We start from the raw sequence: 23654 nt of genomic DNA on the forward strand, positions 1-23654 counted from the left end.
GATTTGGCCATAGGAATCAATGTTTAATGGTAAACGCGTCCCCTCGCGGGCTTCACAGGTGTCCGCGTCGCCACGGACACCTGTGAAGCCCGCGAGGGGACGCGTATAACTGTGAAGGTATACGCGTCCCCTCGCGGGGCTCGCTGCGCTCGCCACGCTTCGGGCTCGGTGGCTCGCTGCGCTCGCCACACTATTCTATTCTCACTCCACGCCCTAGTGGATAGTAGGGCATGAAAAGGTCGGAGGACGCGTACCGCCACCCCTCGCGGGCTCGCTGCGCTCGCCACGCTTCGGGTTGGCGTGGATCGTGGGGTGGCGTTAAAAATTTAGGGGGACATTTAAGGGTTAATTGTGCCTATTTGGGCTCTGTGGCCCATTTAACATTGATTCCTATGGCCAAATCGGGTCCATTGAGGCATTTAACAGTAAAATCGCGTCGGTCGGGCCATTTAACATTGATTCCTATGGGAAATCGGGTGCATCGCGTCGCGGGCATCGCGGGTACATTTATGGACGGCCGCGACCGACGCGATTTCCATGTTTAACATGGGTTTCAATGGGAAATCGCGGGCATCGCGTCGGTCGCGTCGCGGCCACACATAAATGTACCCGCGATCACCACGACGGGCGCCCTTCTAGGTAAAGAGTACCCTTTTGCCTAAGGTACTGAAATGCTTGCCCATCCCTATCCATTGACTTAGTTCATTGCTAAGGATCTTGAACTAATAAACTATTTTAAACATCATATTAGTGTTCAATGCATCAAAAATCAGTAAGAATTGGTTGTTTTATGTAGGATCCTTTTTGGCTGTTGCCTAGTGCTATGGGAGCAGCATCTGACCCTTTGAGCCCCTGGCCTCACCTCTGTATTGTGTAGAGACATGCGGTTTTAGTTCTTCAGAAATCCAAATCCACACAAAATTTTAGTGGCTCCCATCCGATATAAATCCAGCCCTGGATATTCTCTGGAGATCCGAGCCTCAGTCGGATGTTCCCGTTTTACAGAATTGGGGTTTTGGTTTGTAAAAATTACACAACGCAGCTGTTTTTATCGATATTAGATTTTTTTAATGTCTTTTTTAACCGGACAAAAAAATCGATCCCTAATCAAAATGTGAGTGCGACTTGGTCAAAACAAAAACACAATGATGAATTATAACCAGAACCAAAACACAGGAGGTCTGCACATATCTCAAGTGTTGTGTAGCCAGCGTTGGACCCAGGGCTTAAAGTGGTCCTGGAGAGGTGGTGGAACTCATTTCCCCTGACTCCACTCCCCCTTCTCCAGCCTCCACCCAATAGGAGGAACCCATGCCAGTGACAGGGTTTTCAGCACCCCTAGCAAACTACAAAATTTGTACCTTCCGTACTCTAGAAAGGGTCAGTGGCCTCACAACAGTACATCCAATTCAAATTTTGCCACACAGTAGCACAATCATATTCACATTACACAAAATGTAGGGACCCTGATTCATATAACACCATAAATGTTTTGACACGCAGCAGTGCCCCTTATTCAAGTTACACTACACATTACTATTCATTATACATGTATGCCACACAGTAATGTTGCTTACAAATGTTCCCCACAGCAGTAGTACCTCTTACACAAAATGGTTGTGGTTTTTTTGGGGGTACTCGGTCCTGCGCGCCTCCTTCGGCTGCCTGATGATTATCACTAAGGTCACCCTCAGACCTTAGGTTATGGAATTCGAGTAGAGTGGGTGTGATAATCGTACTGGGCGCCAAAGTTAAAATATAACAGGGTTTATTGGTACAAAATGTTAAAAAACATATAAAATACAATGCAGTGTATGAACACATAAAAAACACAAGTACGTGTGAATTTCTTCTTACCCCTAAGGGTATTTGGAGCCATCAAGGATGGAAAAAAGTGGCAGGATGCAGTCCGGAATGTGCACCCTGCTCTGGGCTCCAAATACCTTAGCACTGGGTTGGTCCTGATGGAGATTGTGGATACCAGTCACTGCCGACGCGTTTCGAGCATCAGGGTGCTCTTCTTCCTGGGCGATGGGGGTTCTATTGAAGATGGGATGGTGCAATTGGCAACCAATTAGGTTCTATCTATTATCTTGTCAAAGCTGCTAAGTGTATAATCTGATTGGTTGCTATGGACAAAATCCCATCTTCAATAGAACTCCCATCTTAGTAAATTTATATCTAATATCCTAACCCCTGCCCCACTCCCTGGGCTAACCCCAAACCCCCCTCCCCTCTGGATTCTGTCCCCGGTCTCCAGAGCCGGCCTTAGGCATAGGCCAGGGGTCTTCAACCCGTGGCCCGCGGGCCACGAGTGGCCCGCCGACTTGTTTTTTCTGGCCCGCCAGTCAAAAGATTCATGCTGTATGAAAAAAAAAAAATCCTTCCGCGCTGTCCTCTTAGCAGAGGGACGCGGCGGAGGATGCTGCTGGGTGACGTTGAATCTGGGGCGGGCGGGACTGTGTGCAGACATGTGCATTGTCTACTTCCTGATGCCGCGCACACGTCCCGCCCGCGCCCTTCCAGACAGCCGGAAGGAGACTGACTGACAACCGCCGCCAGCCGCGCACTGTACTGCATCGCACCTCAGCATCTGTCCCTTCTTAGCAGCAAAGACAGACGCCGACACCGCCAGCAGCAGCAGCCCTCTGCAAGGGACACTGAGGCAGGTGCCTCAGGAGAGGGTGAGCTGTCTGTTTTTAGAATTGTTTGTTGAAGGTGGGGGTGGGGGTGAGGGGAGCTGGCTAGGGTTAGGCGAGCTGGCTTAGAAGGCTGCATTTAGAAATGTTTTTTTTTTTTTGGGGGGGGGGGGGGGGGGTGTGAGGTGACCTGGCTGCATTTAGAAATGTTTTGGGGGTGCTGACTATGGGGGAGGGGGGCTGGCAGTGCAATGTGGCCCTGTGTATGGGGAGGGTGCTGACTATGGGGGAGGGGGGGCTGGCAGTGCAATGTGGCCCTGTGTATGGGAGGGTGCTGACTATGGGGGAGGGGGGCTGGCAGTGCAATGTGGTGCTGACTAAGGGAGGGCTGGCATGCTGTGCAATGCAGTGTTGACTATGGAGGGCAATACTAGGACATTTTGTGAGGGACACTACTGGTGGCATTTTATGAAGGACACTACTGGTGGCATTTTGTGAGAGGCACTGCTGGGGGCATCATATGCATAAGCAGGAGTATTGGGGGCCTTATAGTGCAAGGTGCAATGGGCATCATGGTGCGAGGCATGATGTGCAATGGGCATCACGGTGTGTGGCATATTGTGTAATGGGCATCACGGTGTGTGGCATAATGTGCAATGGGCATCATGGTGTAATGGGCCTTCATGTTTAGATGTCACTGTGCGGCCTTTAGACAGCCAACTTAAGCATGGAAGGACAACAACTATTCCTGCGGTAACCAATGTCTGGCCATGCAGGTCGCAAAAATGAGGTGTCAGGTAATTTTTTTTCCTGCTAGTTCACACTCTTATAATTAGACCACGCCCCTTATGATTAGGCCACACCCCAATTTCTTACATACCAAGTTATGTATGGGGGGGCTGCATTTTTATTCTGTTCGCACTGGGACCCTAATTGTTTAGAAATAACCCTGGTGCTGACTATATATTTTGGGCAGGGTTTATGTGTATGGGCAGCTGTGCCAACTATCTATGCGGGGGCTGTGCTGTCTATCTATTAAGAGCTGTGCTAAATACCACAGTAGAGCTTAGTGGCCCTCAGGCTTCGTTGAATTTTTTAATGTGGCCCACACTGTCTTAAAGGTTGAAGACCCCTGGCATAGGCCAACTAGGCAATTGCCTAGGGCATTTGGAATGCCTAGGGGCATCAGCAGCTTCTGCTGATTAAAATGATATGCAGCATGCCTATTTTGTGTGTGCGAGTGAGGCTGTTAGCGGCTGTGCGAGTTCTGTCTGCGGGTGGGTTGGTTGTGCAATAGTGTTCGGCATATGTGTAAGGGGCATTATGTGTGTCATGTATAAATGCATTAATAATGTGTGACATATGTGTAAGGGGCATAATGTGTGTCATGTGTATAAGGGCATTAATAATGTGTGACATATGTGTAAGGGGGATTATGTGTGTCATTATGTGTATGAAGGGCATTAATAAAGGTTGGCATAATTTGTAAGGGGCCTTATGGTTATAAGGACATTAATAAGGTGTGTCATGTGTAAGGGGCATTACTGTGTGGTATTATCAGGGGTGCCGAGATAAAGGGCCAAAGTCTGATGGAAGGGCCCAGTGGGGGCCCCGGGCCCCGTCCCCTTAAGTGACAGCAGCAGCTGCAGCTCTTCTCCTCTGCCCAGCACACACTGCTTTATGCTGGGTTGCAGTGTGGCCATTGAGGTGCTTAAAATACAATATTTTCTCAGGATTTTTTTCTAATGGTGTAATGTGAATAATATGAGGAGTAATGTAAATAAGGTAAAGTGGTACTACTGTGTGGTGTAACGTGAATAAGGGACACCATCGCATGATATAATGTGAATAAAGTTGCACTACTGTGTGGCATAATTTGAATTGGGGGTACTATTGTGTGGCCATGCCCCTTCCCAGCATGAACACACCCCTGTTTGGGCTCCGCACCGAATGTGTGCGCTGTTTCTATTTAAAATATTGCGGGTAGGAGCACCAAAATGATGACTGCTATGATGAGGGTTAATGATGCTGGGAAAGGGGAGCAGGGTCAGAGATGGAACTAGTGGCGGTGCTAGGGGGCAACAGTCAAAATCTTGCCTAGGGCGTAATTTAGGCTAGGGCCGGCTCTGCCGGTCTCCTGGCGGTATTCGCAATGCCAGTGTCGGTATTGGGAACTCCATCATCCCCACTGCCGGGCCCTGACTGCTTTCATGGTTTCTGTGTTTATTCAAATATAATTTTTTGTTTTATGATCATGGCTTCTGTAGTGCTTCTGTAGTGCACGCTGATTCCTATTGGAGAAAAGTCTTATATAGACTCAATTATTATTACTATTATGAGGATGGTGATTTATTATAATTAGTGTTATCATTATTATGATGACTATTAAGATTACTATTATGATGATGATGACTATTATATGTATGATGATTATGATTTAATTTAATTAGTGTTATTATTATTGTTATTATTATTATTATGCTAAAGATGATGATTAAGCCCCCCATACACGGTCCGTTTAACGGATCCGTTCTGTGCTGAAACAGCACACATCGTATCGGATTGCATCCCTTATGCATGCAGTGTGCATGCACTGCGATCCGATACGATGTTTACCTAGTACAAAAAGTATGTGCAGCACATACTTTTTGTACCGTACTATGCGATGCGCGGGAGCGCGCATCACATAGTACAAAACGGAGCCGGCGAAAACGGAGCGTGTATGGGCTCCCTTAGTATGATTACTATTATGAGGATGATGACTATTATAATTTTGATGATGATGATATTATTATTATTATGATTTTGATGATGATTATTTTAGCGAGTATGATGATGATGATGATTATTATGATTATTATTATGATGATTGTGAAGATGATGATTATTATTATTGTTATTATGCTAAAGATGATGATTAGTATGATTACTATTATGAGGTTGATGACTATTATAATTTTGATGATGATGATTTTATTATTATTATTATTATTATTGTGATGATGATTATTATTATTATGATTATTCTTATTATTATTCTTATTATGATTATTCTTATTATTATGATGCTGATGAGGATGATTATTATTATGATTATTATGATTGTTATGATGATGATTGTGAAGATGATTATTATTATTATTATTATTATTATGAGGATGATTATTATTATTATTATTATTATGAGGATTATTATTATTATTATTATTATTATTATGATTGTTATTATGATTATTATGAGGATGATTATTATTATTATTATTATGATTGTTATTATGATTATTATGATTATTATAATGATGATTGTGAAGATGATTATTATTATTATTATTATTATGAGGATGATTATTATGATGATGATTGTGAAGATGATTATTATTATTATTATTATTATTATTATGATTGTTATTATGATTAGTTTGACTATTATTATTATTTATTGTGGTGGTGGTGATGATGATGATGATAATTATTATTATTTGTATTATTATATAGATGTTTGCAGCACTGAGAACATGGCCCTGACAACCCTTAGGCCTCCCAGAGTCCCCAGGAAGTTCTGAGTTCCGGGTCGGTCCGCCACCACCTGTCACCAGATCTCCTCTGTCTCGCACATTACTCCCAGCGCAGCTTATTATAACATCTCAGCGCCAGCTGTGATTGGGTCGCCCGTCCTGGCACTGACAGGTTAAAGACTCCCCAGAGATATAAATGAAGGAAAATAAACCAGACAAAGATATTTATTTCCCAGGTCCCCAGAACTCTGCGTGGATTGTGCTTCTATCTCTCCCTCCGGATTCATTCCTTCATTATCCAGTCCCTTGTTCCCTTCTTGGCCATCCAGGCTGATTTCAGGGCCTGATAATAGGAAGATTGGTTCTGTGCAGAGCGGGTGCCCAGGGATCATGTTGTCAGGCCACAATATCCCTCGTAAGTCGCACATACATCATGTCATGACATATTAAATCCAGGTGACCCTGCACACAATGCAATGCCAGCCGCCAGGCCTGCGCCTTTATGGGGCTGTACACTCTGTTTATGGGGCCTCCTTTATGGCTGGAAGAATGGGAGTTTTATGCCACCTTATCTCTAGTCATACAGAAAGGGATAGATATATATTTATTTTTATGGATCTATTCAAGCTAAACTCATTTGTGATCCTGAAATCCCAGCAAAATACGGCAGGTGGGGGATAAGGAGACGTACAAACACTTTCTGCGGTTTGACACTGACATTAAAGCAACATTAAAATGTCTTTGATGCTGGAAACAGCAAGGTGCAAAATATCTCCTGCATCATGAAAGCAATGATTACTGTACGTATTACAGAGAGGCGCAGGCTAAGGCGCGCAGACAGGAGCCGCTGGGCGCATTACACGGGTATATCTGCATTACACTGTGTAATGTGCAGTGTTACCTACAGTATTACAGAGAGGCGCAGGCTAAGGCGTGCAGACAGGAACCGCTGGGCGTATTACACGGGTATAGAGTATCTGCATTACACTGTGTTATGTGCAGTGTTACCTACCTACAGTATTACAGAGAGGCGCTGGCTAAGGCGTGCAGACAGGAACCGCTGGGCGCATTACACAGGTATATCGGCATTACACTGTGTTATATGCAGTGTTACCTACCTACAGTATTACAGAGAGGCGCGGGCTAAGGCGCGCAGACAGGAACCGCTGGGCACATTACACGGGTATATCTGCATTACAGTGTGTTATATGCAGTGTTACCTACCTACAGTATTACAGAGAGGCGCTGGCTAAGGCGTGCAGACAGGAACCGCTGGGCGCATTACACGGGTATATCTGCATTACAGTGTGTTATATGCAGTGTTACCTACCTACAGTATTACAGAGAGGCGCGGACTAAGACGCGCAGACAGGAACCACTGGGCGCATTACACGGGTATATCTGCATTACAGTGTGTTATATGCAGTGTTACCTACCTACGGTATTACAGAGAGGCGCTGGCTAAGGTGCGCAGACAGGAACCGCTGGGCGCATTACACAGGTATATCTGCATTACAGTGTGTTATGTGCAGTGTTACCTACCTACAGTATTACAGAGAGGCGCGGGCTAAGGCGTGCAGACAGGAACCGCTGGGCGCATTACACGGGTATATCTGCATTACACTGTGTTATATGCAGTGTTACCTACCTACAGTATTACAGAGAGCCGCGGGCTAAGGCGCACAGACAGGAACCGCTGGGCTCATTACATAGGTATATCTGCATTACAGTGTGTTATATGCAGTGTTACCTACCTACAGTATTGCAGAGAGGCGCGGGCTAAGGCGCGCAGACAGGAACCGCTGGGCGCATTACACGGGTATATCTGCATTACAGTGTGTTATATGCAGTGTTACCTACCTACAGTATTACAGAGAGGCGCGGGCTAAGGCGTGCAGACAGGAACCGCTGGGCGCATTACACGGGTATATCTGCATTACAGTGTGTTATATGCAGTGTTACCTACCTACAGTATTGCAGAGAGGCGCGGGCTAAGGCGCGCAGACAGGAACCGCTGGGCGCATTACACGGGTATATCTGCATTACAGTGTGTTATGTGCAGTGTTACCTACCTACAGTATTACAGAGAGGCGCGGGCTAAGGCGTGCAGACAGGAACCGCTGGGCTCATTACATAGGTATATCTGCATTACAGTGTGTTATATGCAGTGTTACCTACCTACAGTATTGCAGAGAGGCGCGGGCTAAGGCGCGCAGACAGGAACCGCTGGGCGCATTACACGGGTATATCTGCATTACACTGTGTTATATGCAGTGTTACCTACCTACAGTTTTACAGAGAGGCGCGGGCTAAGGCGCGCAGACAGGAACCGCTGGGCGCATTATGAGTTATGAGTCAAGGTCGACATGCAGGAAGGTTGACCTAAGTCTAGGTCGACATTGGTTAGGTCAACATTAAAAATGTCGACATGGGGTTTTTCACATTTTTTTAGCCGACATGTGCCGACAGGCGGTATTTCATGCCCTACCATCCCCTATGGTGTGGTGGGAGAATAAAATAGTGTGCTGAGCATAGCGAGGCACCTTGCCCGAAGCATGGCGAGCACAGTGAGCCATGCGAGGGGACGCGGTGCTACATGTCAGTGTCCATGTGTGCTGTGTTGACCTTCAGGACAAAAGAAAAGTGAAAACCCCATGTCGACCTTTTGACCGTCGATCTAATGACCCTGCCGACCTAATGACCCTGTCGACCTAACCCATGTCGACCTAGACTCATGTCGACCTTCCTGCATGTCGACCTAGATTCATGTCAACTAAAATGCATGTTGACCTAATGGTGTTGACCTAATGACTGTCGACCAATATTGTAGTGACCTAATGATCCATACCCGTCTCACATTATATTATATATTATGTACTGTGTGCCCACCAGCCTGGCACACTACGTATATACAGTATCATATAAGGGTGATTTTCCTCATTGGCACAGGGCCCTGAACCTCGCAATGCCCCCTGCAGTCGGTAGCAGTGTATATCCAATTTAGACAATATTAATGTTGCTGTGTTGGTGACACTGGTGGCGGCGCAGCGACGCAGAAGTGAAGTGAGATTGGTGGAGAGGTTCATCCCTGGCTAAGAACAAGTTTTATGAAAAATGAAGCGGTCTGTGTTTTTTTCCCTCACAGACCGAAAAAAAAAAAAAGTGAAAAGAGATGAGAGTAATATGGTCTGGTCCAGGAAGAATGGGAACCTCTGACTTGCAGGTGTAGGCGAGAGGCGCTGGCAGATAATGCATCCGTCCGCGGAGCAGACAGAACATTCCTCCATGCACAGGCTGTCATTAGGCCGCTGCTTAATAGAACCATTACTGGGGCTTGCTGGAGCAGATAAGATTTGTGTGCAGTTTGCTCCAGCCAAGGGTAATGAGGATCTCCATTAACTCCTGCTCATTCCTTACACCTGACTGTGCCACTACAGAGGTTGCTGGGTTCCAGGAAGGGAGAAGCATTTACAGAACAAATGTCTGATTGTGTAGATTCTGGACATTCCTATATGTACATTGTATCTACGGTGTTAACCCTTCGCAGTACGGCGTCATTTACAGCTGAGTCTATCGCAGCGAGAGGCACATGCAGAACGGAAATACACAGCAGGATGTATAATATATCCAAGTTCGCCGAGGGGTGCCGAGAGGTAAACCGTCCGATTGCTAGCAGGTTCTATTAAAGCGGCAATAATTTACATGGAAAAATGCCTTAAAAATTATGGCTGCTTCGTACCTCCCAACATGACCCTCTCCAGGGGGGACACATTGCTCTGCTTCTGGACGTCCCTCTTAATATATAATTGCCATAATCTGTGGTGACACCTTTCTTATTCGTTGACCTGTTCAAGTTCGGGAGCAGAGCATGGTGTCCCCTCTGGAATGGGTCATGTTCTGAGGTATGGCAAGGCTTAGGGGCAGATTTATTAAGCTTGGAAAAGAGATAAACTGGAGATAAAGTGGAGAAAAGGTAAAAGGAGATAAAGCACCAGCCAATCAACTCCCAACTGTCTTTTTCAAACACAGCTGATTGGCTGGTGCTTTATCTCCTTTTACCTTTTCTCCGCTTTATCTCCAGTTTATCTCTTATCCAAGCTTAATAAATCTGCCCCTTAGTGCAGGTGTTCTCTCGATCCTTAGGATCCCAGAGTTCACGTTTTCCAGATCACCTGGCAGGTGCACTCATTACTTATTGACACATTGTAAAAGATGCACAGGTGCAGGGCCGGCGCCACCACTAGGCAAATCTAGGCATTTGCCTAGGGCGCCAGCCACTGGAGGGCGGCACTTCGCCCCTCGCCTCTCGCATGGAGGCTGCAGGGGTGTCCGTGCCGGGTACCTGCAGCACTGTGTGATCTGGCGGCGGGGTCCCTGCAGTGATGCGCGCTATCCGGCAGCCAGGCGGCGACGTGGGAAGCGCTGCTGGGTTTGAAAACATTCCGCATGCTGATTGGCTGAGATTCAGCCAATCAGCATGCGGCGAGTTTTCAAACCCATCAGCGCTTCCCACGCCGCCGCCTGGCTGCCGGACAGCGCGCATCACTGCAGGGACCCCGCCTCCAGATCACACAGCGCCGCAGGTACCCCCCCCCCCACCGTAGGCACCGGGACGCCCCACCCCCCCTCGCCTGGGGCGCTCCGGTGCCTTGCACCGGCCCTGCACAGGTGGAACTAATTATATCACTTGAGATTATGGGGGTCATTCTGGTTCACTTCTTCTGGCAAATTCCTTCTCAAATGGACAAAACCATGTGCACTGCAGGTGGGGTAGATGTTACTTGTGCAGAGAGAATTCGATTTGGGTGGGGTTTTAGTTCAAAGTGAGATCTATATTGCAGTGTAAAAATAAAGCAGTCAGTATTTTCCCTGCACAGAAACAATCGGGCAGATGTACTAACCCCCCCTTAGCGCTTCTCAAATAACGGGTCCCGCTTCTCCTGCATAACGAGGAGAAGCAGGCACCCGTTATTTGCTAATGTATTAACCCCCCCCCCCCCCCCAAGCTGATAAGGAGAGCCGTTATGCCCAGTGTTAACGGCTCTCCTTTTCAGCTCCCCCGGTGCCCCGCGCATGCTCAGTGCGCTTATCCCCCCTGTCGGGCTCTAATGGGCATGCGCGAGATCTCGCAAACACCGCGAGATCTCCTGCACAGCCCGAGCCAGAAGCAGGGCTAGCGTTGTCCCCACAGTGGGGGATAGGACAATGCTAGCCCTGAGCTGGCGAAGCGGCTGGGGTGAATTAACGCCTTGAAGGCTGTTAATACATCGCCCCGGCCGTTAATCCCTGGGGGGGATTGCAGGGACAGCCCCGCCGAGCGTAACTCGGCGGGCTGTCACTAGCGCACGTTAGGTGCGCTAGTAATAATACATTAGCATAAACGTAATCCCCCCCAGTTAACCAGCGTTAAGTGCATTTTTGCACTTAACGCTGCTTCATACATCTGCCCCAAAATAACTCACCCAAATCAAATTCTCTCTGCACATTTTACATCTGCCCCTCTGCAGTGCACATGGTTTTGTCCATCTAAGAAGGAATTTGCCAGAAAGAGTGAACCAGAATATCCCCCTGTGTGAGGAGACCTGCAAAACATGCACTGTGTAGGATCCTGAGGGCCGAGTTTGAGAACCAGTGGCTTAGTACATACACCCTTTTATATCCCTCCACCTTTTGCAAATTCTGATACCGGGATGCAGTTTAAATCCTGGCGGTCGGGATCCCGGCGTTCAGAATCCCGACGCTGGAATCCCGACCGCCGAAATCCAGACAGTTTCTCCCTCCGTGGGTGTCCACGACACCCCTGGAGGGAGAATAAATTAGCGTGCCAAGCGTAGCGAGGCACCGGGCCCGCTGCGTGGCGAGCACAGCGAGCCCGCAAGGGGGGGCGATCCACGTCCCCCCTTGTCGGGATTTCGGCGGTCGGGATTCCAGCGTCGGGATTTTGAACGCCGGGATCCCGACCGCCGGGATTTCATACTGAATCCCTGATACCTACAACTCATACTCTGACCTGTGTCTCATGTTATACCTCAGACACCCGCCGGCATTATAGCGGAGCAGGATTGTGACTGATCAGACACATAGATAAAGCTGCTGCTCTTCTTGTCAGTGTGCTCAGTTACAGACCCCCCCTTCCCAGCAGCCCCAGGGAGGTGCCTGCGTGACGCTGCCTATTAACGCGCTCACTGCGACACCTGACCTCCATATTAGCAGATGTAAAGGTGCCGCAGCCTCTAATGTCCCAGTCGCCCCTGGTAAACTGTGAATATTCCTTCCCAGGCCTACAGAGACCACGAGGTGCAGCCGCTGCCCTGCGAGAGGCATAAAAATAGATTAATTTATGAAGATGAATTACAGGGGAAATATCTGCAATTAGCTGTGAAACACGGACGCGGCCAACTGGGAATAGATAGTGCAATAAGCCCTATTAAACCGTATAGAGAAATGAGGCCTCAGCGGCTTGTGCCCCGATCCAGCATGGGATAGACTATATATATATATATATATATATATATATATATATATATATAAGTGTCTCTTCCCAGTGCACTCACAGTAAATCCTTGTAATTGTCGCTGGGGTGCTACGTGTAGATGCCAGAACGGCTTGTATAGAAGTCCAAGAACAAGGCACTCACCAGACTTTTTCAAATGCAAAAGTGCTTTTTATTCCTTAAAATGACTGCATAATTCCAACGTTTCGGACCTCCTCAGGGCCCTTAGTCATGGCACAGTCCATCAGTAGAGACCCATCTGCTACTTGGGTCTCTACTGATGGACTGTGCCATGACTAAGGGCCCTGAGGAGGTCCGAAACGTTGGAATTATGCAGTCATTTTAAGGAATAAAAAGCACTTTTGCATTTGAAAAAGTCTGGTGAGTGCCTTGTTCTTGGACTTCTATATATATATATATATATACTGTATATATAATTCCACTGCCGTCATTAGCACCTCCACACAGGTGGGGGCCGCTGGGCACCTTATCTGCACATCTCTGTAGCTTTCGTCCTTGACATTTCATTTTATTTCCTTCTCCTATAAAGTTTTAAGTGCTTTCATGCTGTGAAGGGTATAACCCGACGGGGCTGCGGTCATGATATATATCAGAGGAAGACGGCGCCTGGCCCTGTAGACCTTACACTTGCTGAATGTCTAACAGAACAATGGAAAAGAACATACGTGGATCACGGAACATTGTTACTTTAAAATAACTGAGTATGGGGGGGGGGGGGGGCAGATTACCCAGGTTTAAGGGAGTAAAGGGGACAGATTATACAGGTTTGGGGGAGTATGGGGGCAGATTACCTAGGTTTGGGGGAGTATAGGGGACAGATTATACAGGTTTGGGGGAGTATGGAGGCAGATTATCTAGGTTTGGGGGAGTATGGGGGCAGATTACCTAGGTTTGGGGGAGTATGGGGGCAGATTATACAGGTTTGGGGGAGTATAGGGGACAGATTATACAGGTTTGGGGGAGTATGGAACAGATTATTCAGGTTTGAGGGAGTGTGGGGCAGATGACATAGGTTTTTGGGAGTATAGGGGCAGAGTACCCAGGTTTGGGGGAGTATTGGGGACAGATTATACAGGTTTGGGGGAGTATGGAGGCAGATTATCTAGGTTTGGGGGGTATGGGGGCAGATTATACAGGTTTGGGGGAGTATAGGGGACAGATTATACAGGTTTGGGGGAGTATAGGGGACAGATTATACAGTTTTGGAGGAGTATGGGGGCAGATTACCTAGGTTTGGGGGAGTATGGAACAGATTACTCAGGTTTGAGGGAGTGTGGGGCAGATTACATAGGTTTTGGGGGAGTATGGAACAGATTACTCAGGTTTGGGGGAGTATGGGGACAGAGTTACCAATTACAAAATGTTGATTTAACACTGCACAGCTGCGGACCAAGGACCTAATTCAGCTTCAGTTGCAATTTTGCAAAATTTAGCAAACCCCAACTGCCGGCACTAGTCTGGGGGGGGGTTCAGTGGAGCATAGGACAATGCCCCGCTCATCAAATCCTTCCCTGCATGCAAGAAATGGGATACATACGCATTGACAGGTGGTCAGAATACCGGCACCGGTATTGTGAAGGAGGGGATATCGATGCCCCCCCCCCCACAACCCTCCCTTAGAACAGCCACACTCTATTCCCCCACCTGCAGCCTAACTTAACCCTCCCCACTAGTGCCCAACTCTAATGTACACACCCCACTGTAAGTGCCCTAATCTTCCCCTACTTGCAGCCTAACCCCAAGTCCCCCCAGGAGAGACTAAACCTAATCCCCTCTCCCCCCGGCCAGCCAGACCCTAACCCATCGCCAATACTCACCAATCGACATGCCAGCTGATGGTATTCTAGCATCGGCATCCTGATCCTTTCAGGGTTCCGGCACTGGTCTTCTGAAGGCAGTTGTGATGACGGAGCTGGTATACTGACCACCGGCATCCTGGGTGCCTGGATGCTGACTACATCTCCAAGAAATCCCTAAATGGTTCAGTTTCACCAAATATTTAATCAGGACCAACCAGGAATTTTATGAAACATTTCCTTATGATATGTAACTGCAGTCAAAACAAATGATGGTGGGATGGCCACCTCTGTCGTCCTTGGTTGGTCAGTGTTATTGGCCAAGGAGACCAATCGTTGTAGAGTATGGCCTCATCCTAGGTATCTGAAACTCAATCAGGTGACTGCTGGTCACATAGTATTGCATCATGTCATTGGCCCGCCATTAATAGCAAGACAACATGTAATCTATTTACGCTGTATTGCATTAGTCGTGGACTGATTAAACCTGGTCTATTAGTACAGTAAATGGTGAATTATGTACCATGATAGTGCATTTGAGGTCAGACTCCTAAGACAGCCATCTGGGCTGCATCGGATCCCAACCAGATTGTAGAACGGTTCACTTAATTTAAAGAGCAAATCCCAACTGGTGGGGTTATGTGCTGTTGTCAATGGCAACTGGAAGCGTGATCAATGAATGGACAATCTAATGAATAGGTGGGGGATTTCCACCAGTAGAGTTATTCCATAATACTGTCATTTTAGACCTCTTTTAGGTCTACAGAGAACTAGTAGGGCTAGCAACCCTCAGATTGTATCATTGTATAGAACATACTAGAATAATGATGTCTAGAATCTGGTCACTATGGGCAAATTCACTCTTTCTGTTTAAAATGTTTGGAACACATCCCTTGTAGACTCGGGAAAAAAAAAGTTGTCCAGTCTCATAGTACTCTGCCCATTCATCAACCTGACGAGCATTTCAGACGTTTTGAGAACTTTCTAGGGATTTTCCATATCACATTATAACTTAGAGCATGGATGTTATAATACTCTATCACTACCCAATTCATCTCTGCTGCGCGATCCGTCCCACAGTGAGTCAGCCATTTCTCAAGTTTCCGCCAAGTACCCCCTTCCCGTAAGAAGCCGGGGGGAAGCAGGGGAGCCAGGGTGTTCCAGACGAGAGGTGTCGACTGTGAGTGCGTTGCCTGAAGTGGGCGATTGCATGAACATCTGTCATAGTGAGAGAGATCTCAGACTGGCTGGGAGCGGGATACATGTGTTCTGACTTAGTCTGTGTCCAGGACAGCCTTTGATATAGTTCTGAATGATTGGTTTCTACTTAAGCTACAAGCTGTAAGAATCCATTCCAGGACATCGGAGCGGCGAGAGGTGAGCGAGGGTAGACATGAAACAGACGTCAAACAAAACCTTTTTTTGGGAAGAAAAATTGAGTTTCGTCAATTAAAAAAAGTACCTCAAAAGACAAGGTTTTGACATTACTTCTTTATAGGTGAATTTATTTTTTCTTCTTTTCCCCTACAGCTCATCCGCGGTGTGAATTGTCTTACGACGCGGTTACAGAGACTCAAAATAACTCTGCAGCGGTGAATACCAGACATCTGTATATTCATTGTGCTGTAAGAAAATGGTGATGACTGACATTCAGAGTGCCCCTATCCAAATCCAGACTGGGCACCTGCAGCAGAGGGGGCATCAGGAAGTCCCATCCAGAAAGGTGTCTGTCACAGATGTAACCGAGAAGATGGGCAGAGAGAATGCAGCCTCCCAATATGAAGTAGCGATGGGGAAATGTTTCAGTTTCTTATAGATTCCTTGCGCTTTACAATAGTAGACAGTAATAAAACAAACTGGGTAACAACAGACAGACTTGGAGGTAGGAGGGCCCTGCTGCAAGCTTACAATCTATAGGGACTATGGAAGTCGAGTTACACACACGCCATTTTAGGATAGTATGGCCGCCATTTTGGTTCGCAGAGTTGCGCAAATAAAGTTTCCATACCCGAGTATGCGTGGCAAAGTGGACCAGAAGAGTAGCCATACTATCACACATAAATTCATAAATACATACTGACCCTAAGTAAAATATAGTTAAAGGTTTAGAACGCCACACATAGCTTAGTTAGCCCTGCATACATCTATCTGTATCGTGTTTAGTACCGTTCCGTTCAGCTCATTATGCGAAGTATTCCGGTCATTGCGAATATTTCACAATGTACACTGCCCGATAGTTATGGACATAATCCATAACTCAGAGACAGTTTCTGTTGAAAGTAGTTAACAAAGGAAACTAGATGAAACCAGTTCTTATCCCTGCTGACGCCGAAACCACCAAACAAAGGACTCTTAAAGTTCACTCCCCTGCACCTGGTCAGACCAGGTACAGCGTCTAACCTCCAATCACAGTGGACCGGACATATGATCTCTGACCAATGAGAATGGCCTTTGACCTCCCCTTTCTGACCCTATAAGATAGGCGACCCAGAGCAGCCAAAGTCTCTTCGGCACATCTACCTTTCCCTGACCTGACCACCGGACTATAGTTCATCCCTGAACGATAGTGAGCTCTGACCGGACTACACTTCGCATATTTGATGAGAACGGTAACGGTTGCATTAACGGTATTTATACTTATTGTATAGTTGGCTGGTTGTGTCTTGTATCTGTATTCTTTCCCCTTAGCAGAGTCTGTTTAGCGTTCATTGTTAGTATATTGTATTACTTGTTATACCTGTTTATTCTTATTTCTGTAACCCCCTTTTGTCCATTAGGGACTCAAATACAACCTTTTTACGGAGCTCTTATCTCCATATTTCTATACAGTGGTCGTTGTCTGTTTATTCGCATAATAGCGATAAGGTATATTGCGGACACAGTCCGATAAGGTATATTCGCAGATTAGAGACAAAGTACTGCGAAGGAATCTCTGATTAAGGTATTGGTTCTTGGTATACATAATACAATAAAAGGTACGCTACGCTGCGCTACGCTTTGTTCACACGTAGCTAGGTATAAAGGGTACGTTGGTTGCGGACTTATTACGTAATCAACGCTTTTCACTTATTGTCACTCTGGTTATATTTTAATCACCATTAACAATTGAGGGCTCGTCCGTCCGCTCCACAGTCCAGAACTCAGTACCAGGCGTGCGACCCGACCTATACCAGCAAAAGGGTGGAAGTATTTATTTGTTTCCATTGCTGGATAGGCCGGGTCCGCGGCGGTGCGGGGTTCGGGAAGTGCTAGCGCTGAACCCGGAGTACAATAAGTGAAAGCCACGTGTTTTAAAACATATATTAAGTGTTTAGTAAACTGTACTTCTGCCTGCCACAAGTAGTTTAACGGGGTATAGTGTCTTGAGTTGCTTGTTCATTACAGTATATGTACCACGTGCGATAAGGTTCGCACACGTGGAATCTGTGTTTATTATAGTACATAGAGGATCCCCTCTGTGCAAAACTATAATTGTTTATTGTTAGTTACCGCAAAAACAGGGACTCCGCCACGTGGCGACAAGTCCTGGGCCTTTTGCAGTAACGTAAAGCGTCTATTGTGTATTACGCAAGGTGCGCGCGCACGTGCCCATATCGGGAAATTTTCGCATCTTTGTACGTGATTTACGGATTAAGTGCGGGATTTATTTCGCATCTTGATACGTAACTTTCGGACGGAGTTAAGGGATTTATTCCACATTTAAGCGCAATTACTGCGTATAGCGAAACCCGAGTGCAACCTTGCAAATACACTATAGAACACGTGGGTGGCCGATTCACCGGCGGCCTGTGAACAGCGCATGTACACACGTGACTGTTCATTGGTACTGCACATGCAGCACACATAGGAACTCAAAGGTGAACAGTATTGAACCACTAGCTTTATTTAAACAGTATAGCAATATACTGTGGATAAGGTGGTGATTAAATAAAGAGAAAATAAGTTTTTTTTCTTTTTGTTCATTTTCTCATAAGCAAGCAACTCAAGCATTATTTTAATAGATTCCTATAGCGTATTATAAGGGATTTATACCTGCATAAGTATCTAGTGAAAAGCTACCGGCCTGGGAAAACTTTCTGTACAGAAATATTTCAAATATATGCATAAGACCAAGGTGTAACCAGCGCCCAGTGTGAAAAATAACTGAGGCGAACGGGTGTGTGACGACACGACTCAAGCGCAGTGTAGTCCAGTGTAGGACAGTCCAGGTAGGACAGGGTTAGGGTTCACGTGACGACGTGCCCATAGGAACTGCCCCTTCAGTGGAATTGATTCCGCTAGGAGGGTACAAGAAGATATATCGGAACGCACTTGTTTCCGATTAGCTACTTTAGAAATCCGATTTTTGGGGGTATAGGAAAACAAGTTTGTTATACCCTGGAAAAATTGTGCCGCGCCAAGCAAGTTGGCTAGAAGTTCGCTGCTAGTTGAAAGACTTGGTGATTGAGTACGTTACCTCGCATTGTGGGCTCTTCGCTTGATTGCGTTGTAGTGTCGCTGTGTGGAGAAGTTAGTGGTTGGGGAGCTCTCAGATAAGTAATAACCCACCGATATCTATTAAGCTGTGAACGTTTATTCCTGTAATTATGGGTAATAACGGGTCACGCTGTGATAACGTGCATGTTAGGGAGGAAGCAAGCCGGCCAAAAGGATCGGCTGCTTTTATTATGTGCAGGAAGCACGGTGAACTCGCAGTTGTTTACCAAAATAAATGGAGAAAAATGACACAAGGCAGCAAGTTAGAATTTCCCAGTGTTGGTAGCTTCGATCCAGAAATCTTATCGGCAGTAAAAGATGAAATATGCCTACTCTCCAGTCGTAAGGAGAGAGTGAAGCATATAGAGATTCTTAAATTGTGGCAGAAGGAAGGACAGGAACAATGGGGAAGCAGAGGTCTGGCAATACCTGACACAATCAGCCAAAATATAAATGCAACCGCTGCCATAATAGAATCAGCTCCCCCACCCCCATATGTGCCGAAGGGGATAATGACTCATAAGAAAGGAATAAGTAATAATGTATCCGTTGCTAACCTGTACCCTGTCTTATCCCCTTACAAGGAAACCCGAGAGGAAAACGAGCAGCTGTTGGCACTGGCCGTCTCTCATGCAATTAATATGATTGAGGGAAAAGCTCAACCCGCTGTTGAGGCCCCAGCACAGGAGGAGGAGACGGCTGATGCCAACAGCATAGTATTGGACTCAGGTAATGATGCACCACACAGCACAGACACAAATGACTCCCAAGCAGGTCCCAGTAATGCGAATGTGGTACAAACATACCCTGTACGCACACTGGAGGTTCCCTATGGTAAGGCAGACAGAGAGGGTGTGATACCTACCAGAAAGATGACCATGCTAAACCCATGGACACGGTTAGAGCTGCGGTCCATCATTACAGATTTCCCTGACCCAAGGAAAGATCTAGCATCGTGCCGGAAATTTGTAAGGGATCTGGGAAACTCTGATGAGCCCACCAACAAGGATTGGAGAATCATGTTGAGGGCCTGTCTCCCCACTCACATTGACATCCCGAAATTCATTCAGGATAGTGGATTGAAAGTGGACAAGGAGATAAATGATGAGATCAACCAGGAGAATATACGCCTGATTAACTTACAGTTGGGAGTGTATTTTCCTGCAGCAGTGGAATATAGCAAGATATTCACTATCAAACAACAAGATGGTGAAGTAGCTAGCGAATATTTCAACCGGGGTTTGATGGCGGTATCAAAGTACACTGGTGTCTCCGAGCCTAAGGACGATCCCCACCTGAGGGAGCTGATTGTCTCTGTGCTGGTGGAAGGGCTTAACGAAAACCTGAGAGCCAGAGTCCAAACTTCTTTTCCAAATTGGCGTGGAATGACAGTGGATGCCCTACGGGAATCTGCTGTAGACCACGACCGTAACATCAAGAAACGCAGAGAACTGCAAACTGACAAACTGATGATGGTTAGCATCCAAGCCCTTACTAATGCCCCAAACAAAGCTGCATACCAACGAAACACCAGGGACACAGGTAGAAAGCCAGTTATCTGTTACAACTGCAATCAGGAGGGACACATTGCAGCTCATTGTAGGTTAGGAAACCACAGGAATTATCAGACACATAAGCGAGAATGGGAATCTCACAAAGGTGAGACACGGAGATACCCAGCCCCTAGACAATGGGAGGAGACAGACAGGTCACGCAACATGCCTCCTCCCCATCTGATGGCTGACACTGTGCTAAGAGCAACCCAGGTCAGACCATAGGAAACAGGTCACACCTGTATCCTACAGCCAGTTAGACTAACACAACACCTTGGAGAGGAACCTCAGGTGAAGGTTGATATAGCTGGAGTAAGGCAAACCTTTTTGGTTGATACAGGGGCGGCCAGATCTGTTCTCAACACTCCTCTTCACTTGGGTTTCACTAACCAATCAGTAGCGGCAATTGGGGTAACAGGAAAAATACAACATTACCCACTGACGAAACCAGCGGAGGTTACAATCGGGCCTCTGCATACCAAACACTCTTTTCTGTTGGCTGCAGCGGCCCCGACTAACCTCCTGGGTAGAGATTTACTATGTAAAATGGGATGTGTCATCTATTGTACTCCCGATGGGGTATTCCTAGATACTCCTAAAAATCTTACACAAGAAGTGCAAGATATGCTGGACAGTCCTCAGAGGCTAATGTTGTATTCCACTGTTGTAGAATCAAATCCATCTAGGGTAGCTGAAATTACAGCACAAATACCGAGTTCCCTTTGGACTAAAGATGGACAGGACGCTGGGCTAATGGCAAATGTAGCTCCAGTAGAAATCCGCTTAAAAGAAGGCAGGATAGCCCCAAAAATACCGCAATACCCTTTAAAACCTGAAGTTGAGCTAGGAATATTTCCAGTGATCCAACGATTGCTCCAACAGGAAATCCTAGTTAGAACTTCCAGCACGGCCAATAGTCCCATCTTTCCTGTGAAAAAGAGCGGGGGGAGGGGCTACAGACTAGTGCAGGATTTAAGAGGGGTAAACAAGGTAGTTGAGAGCCAATTCCCCGTAGTGCCAAACCCAGCTGTCATCCTAATGCAAATCCCACCTCATTGTACTCATTTCACAGTCATTGATTTGTGTTCAGCATTCTTCTCCGTCCCTTTGCATCCTGACAGCCAGTATCTGTTCGCTTTTACTTACAGAGGAGTACAGTATACCTGGACACGACTACCCCAAGGGTTCATAGACAGCCCCAGCATCTTCTCCCAGGCCTTGCATGATTGTTTACAATCCTTTCAACCCATGAGTGGTTCGATACTGATACAATATGTCGATGACTTGTTGTTGTGTTCTGGGTCACTGGAGTCATCAGTGGATGACACTAGACAGCTACTGATGCATCTCTCAGAAGACAGGACATAAAGTATCTAAGGATAAGCTGCAATTATGCCAGACCAGGGTTAAGTATCTGGGCCACTGCCTCACCCAAGGGCTGAGACACCTCACCGACGACAGAATCCAAGCGATTCAGAACATGGTACTGCCACAGACCCAGCATCAGATCCGTACGTTCCTAGGCATGTGTGGATACTGTCGCAATTGGATCCCAGGATTCTCTATTCTGGCATTACCACTGCAAGAGATGGTTTCCTCAACTAAGCCTGATCGGGTCTCTCATACTGAGGAATCTGAACTGGCTTTCGAGGAACTAAAGGTGAGCCTAACAAAGGCCCCAGCACTGGGAATGCCAGATTATGGAAAACCCTTTGAACTGTACGGAACTGAATCAGGTGGGTGTGCGGCAGGAGTGCTTGTACAAAAACATGGTGATGCCAACCGACCAATAGCGTACTACAGTGGCCAGCTGGACACAGTAGCACGCTCACTCCCAACTTGCTTACGAAGTGTGGCTGCAATAGCACAACTAGTAAGTAAGAGTGAGGACGTAGTGTTGGGACACGATTTAACTGTTCATGCTCCCCATGCTGTCTCTGCCCTCCTAAATTCTGCCCAAACACGTCATGTGTCCTCAGCACGGTTCACTAAGTGGGAACTGGCGCTGATGGCCCCAGTAAATATTACCATCAAAAGATACAACACACTAAACCCAGCCACATTCCTTCCTCATGTGCCTTCCAAGGCACAAAGGGTGGAGGGTGATGGGAATGTTGCTGAATATGGTAAAGCAGAGTTTAGTGAGAGTGAGGACAAACATGATTGCATGTCCTACCTGAATCAGACCTTCACAGCACGTCCTGACATAAGCGACAGCCCATTAAGTGAGGTAGACATAACCTTATTCACAGATGGTAGCTGTCATAGACAGACGGACACGGGAGAGCTGTGCACAGGTTACGCAGTAGTAGATGGAGAAGGTATTGTGGAAGCTGAACCCTTGGGACCACCTCACTCAGCACAAGTAGCGGAACTGGTGGCACTGACCAGAGCATGTGAACTGGCCCAAGGAAAATCAGTCAACATATATACCGACTCCAGATATGCTTTCGGAGTAGTCCATGATTTTGGAGCCCTATGGCGCCTCCGAAATTTCATGACGGCGGCTGGCACACCAGTGGCGCATGCGACATATATTAGGAGACTTCTGGGAGCTATTCAGCTTCCAGACAGAGTGGCTGTTATCAAGTGCAAAGCTCACACATCAGAGAAGGACCCGGTGTCACTTGGTAACAGCCGCGCTGATGAGGCAGCGAAAAGGGCCGCATGCCCTGTAAATATTTTCACCCATCCTACCAACCTTTGTACACTGAACATAGTATCCACATCCAAACTGATAGACATGCAGAATTTGTGTTCCCCACAGGAAAGAGCAGTATGGAAGTCGAAGGGATGTGGCCAAGAGTCTACCGGACTTTGGAGAGATGGACACGGGAAACCAGTGGCCCCCAGAGCATACCTTCCTAGTCTAGCCGAGGCGGCCCATGGGCTGACAAATCTTGGGAAGGAAGGTATGTGCAAGCTGGTAAAGGCCTACTGGTGTGCACCAGGGTTCGCTTCTCAAGCAGGTAGAGTGGCAATGTCATGCCTCACCTGTTTGAGGAAGAACGTTGGAAAAGCCATCCCAACAGAGCCATCCCACATCCCTCCTACAGAAGGCCCTTTCCAGGTAATACAAATCGACTTCATACAGTTACCACCCTGTAGAAATTTGAAATATGTATTAGTTTGTGTTGACATGTTTTCCAGTTGGGTGGAGG

General features: G+C 46.8%; 1 protein-coding gene across 3 annotated transcripts in view; it reads left to right on the forward strand.

The window, feature by feature from the left end:
- Positions 1–23235, forward strand: part of LOC146050707 (uncharacterized) — a 52863-nt gene extending 29628 nt beyond the window's left edge. For all 3 annotated transcript variants that reach the window (XM_083167860.1, XM_083167862.1, XM_083167861.1), the window contains one exon: positions 15995–23235. In XM_083167860.1, the coding sequence (XP_083023986.1) occupies positions 19051–20718 (1668 nt within the window). In that variant the 5' untranslated portion in view covers positions 15995–19050 and the 3' untranslated portion in view covers positions 20719–23235. The remainder of the gene's footprint in view (positions 1–15994) is intronic.
- The last annotated feature ends 419 nt before the right edge of the window (positions 23236–23654 follow it).

Source organism: Crinia signifera, chromosome 12, assembly GCF_055691185.1.
Source record: "Crinia signifera chromosome 12, ASM5569118v1, whole genome shotgun sequence".
Lineage (NCBI taxonomy): Eukaryota > Metazoa > Chordata > Amphibia > Anura > Myobatrachidae > Crinia > Crinia signifera.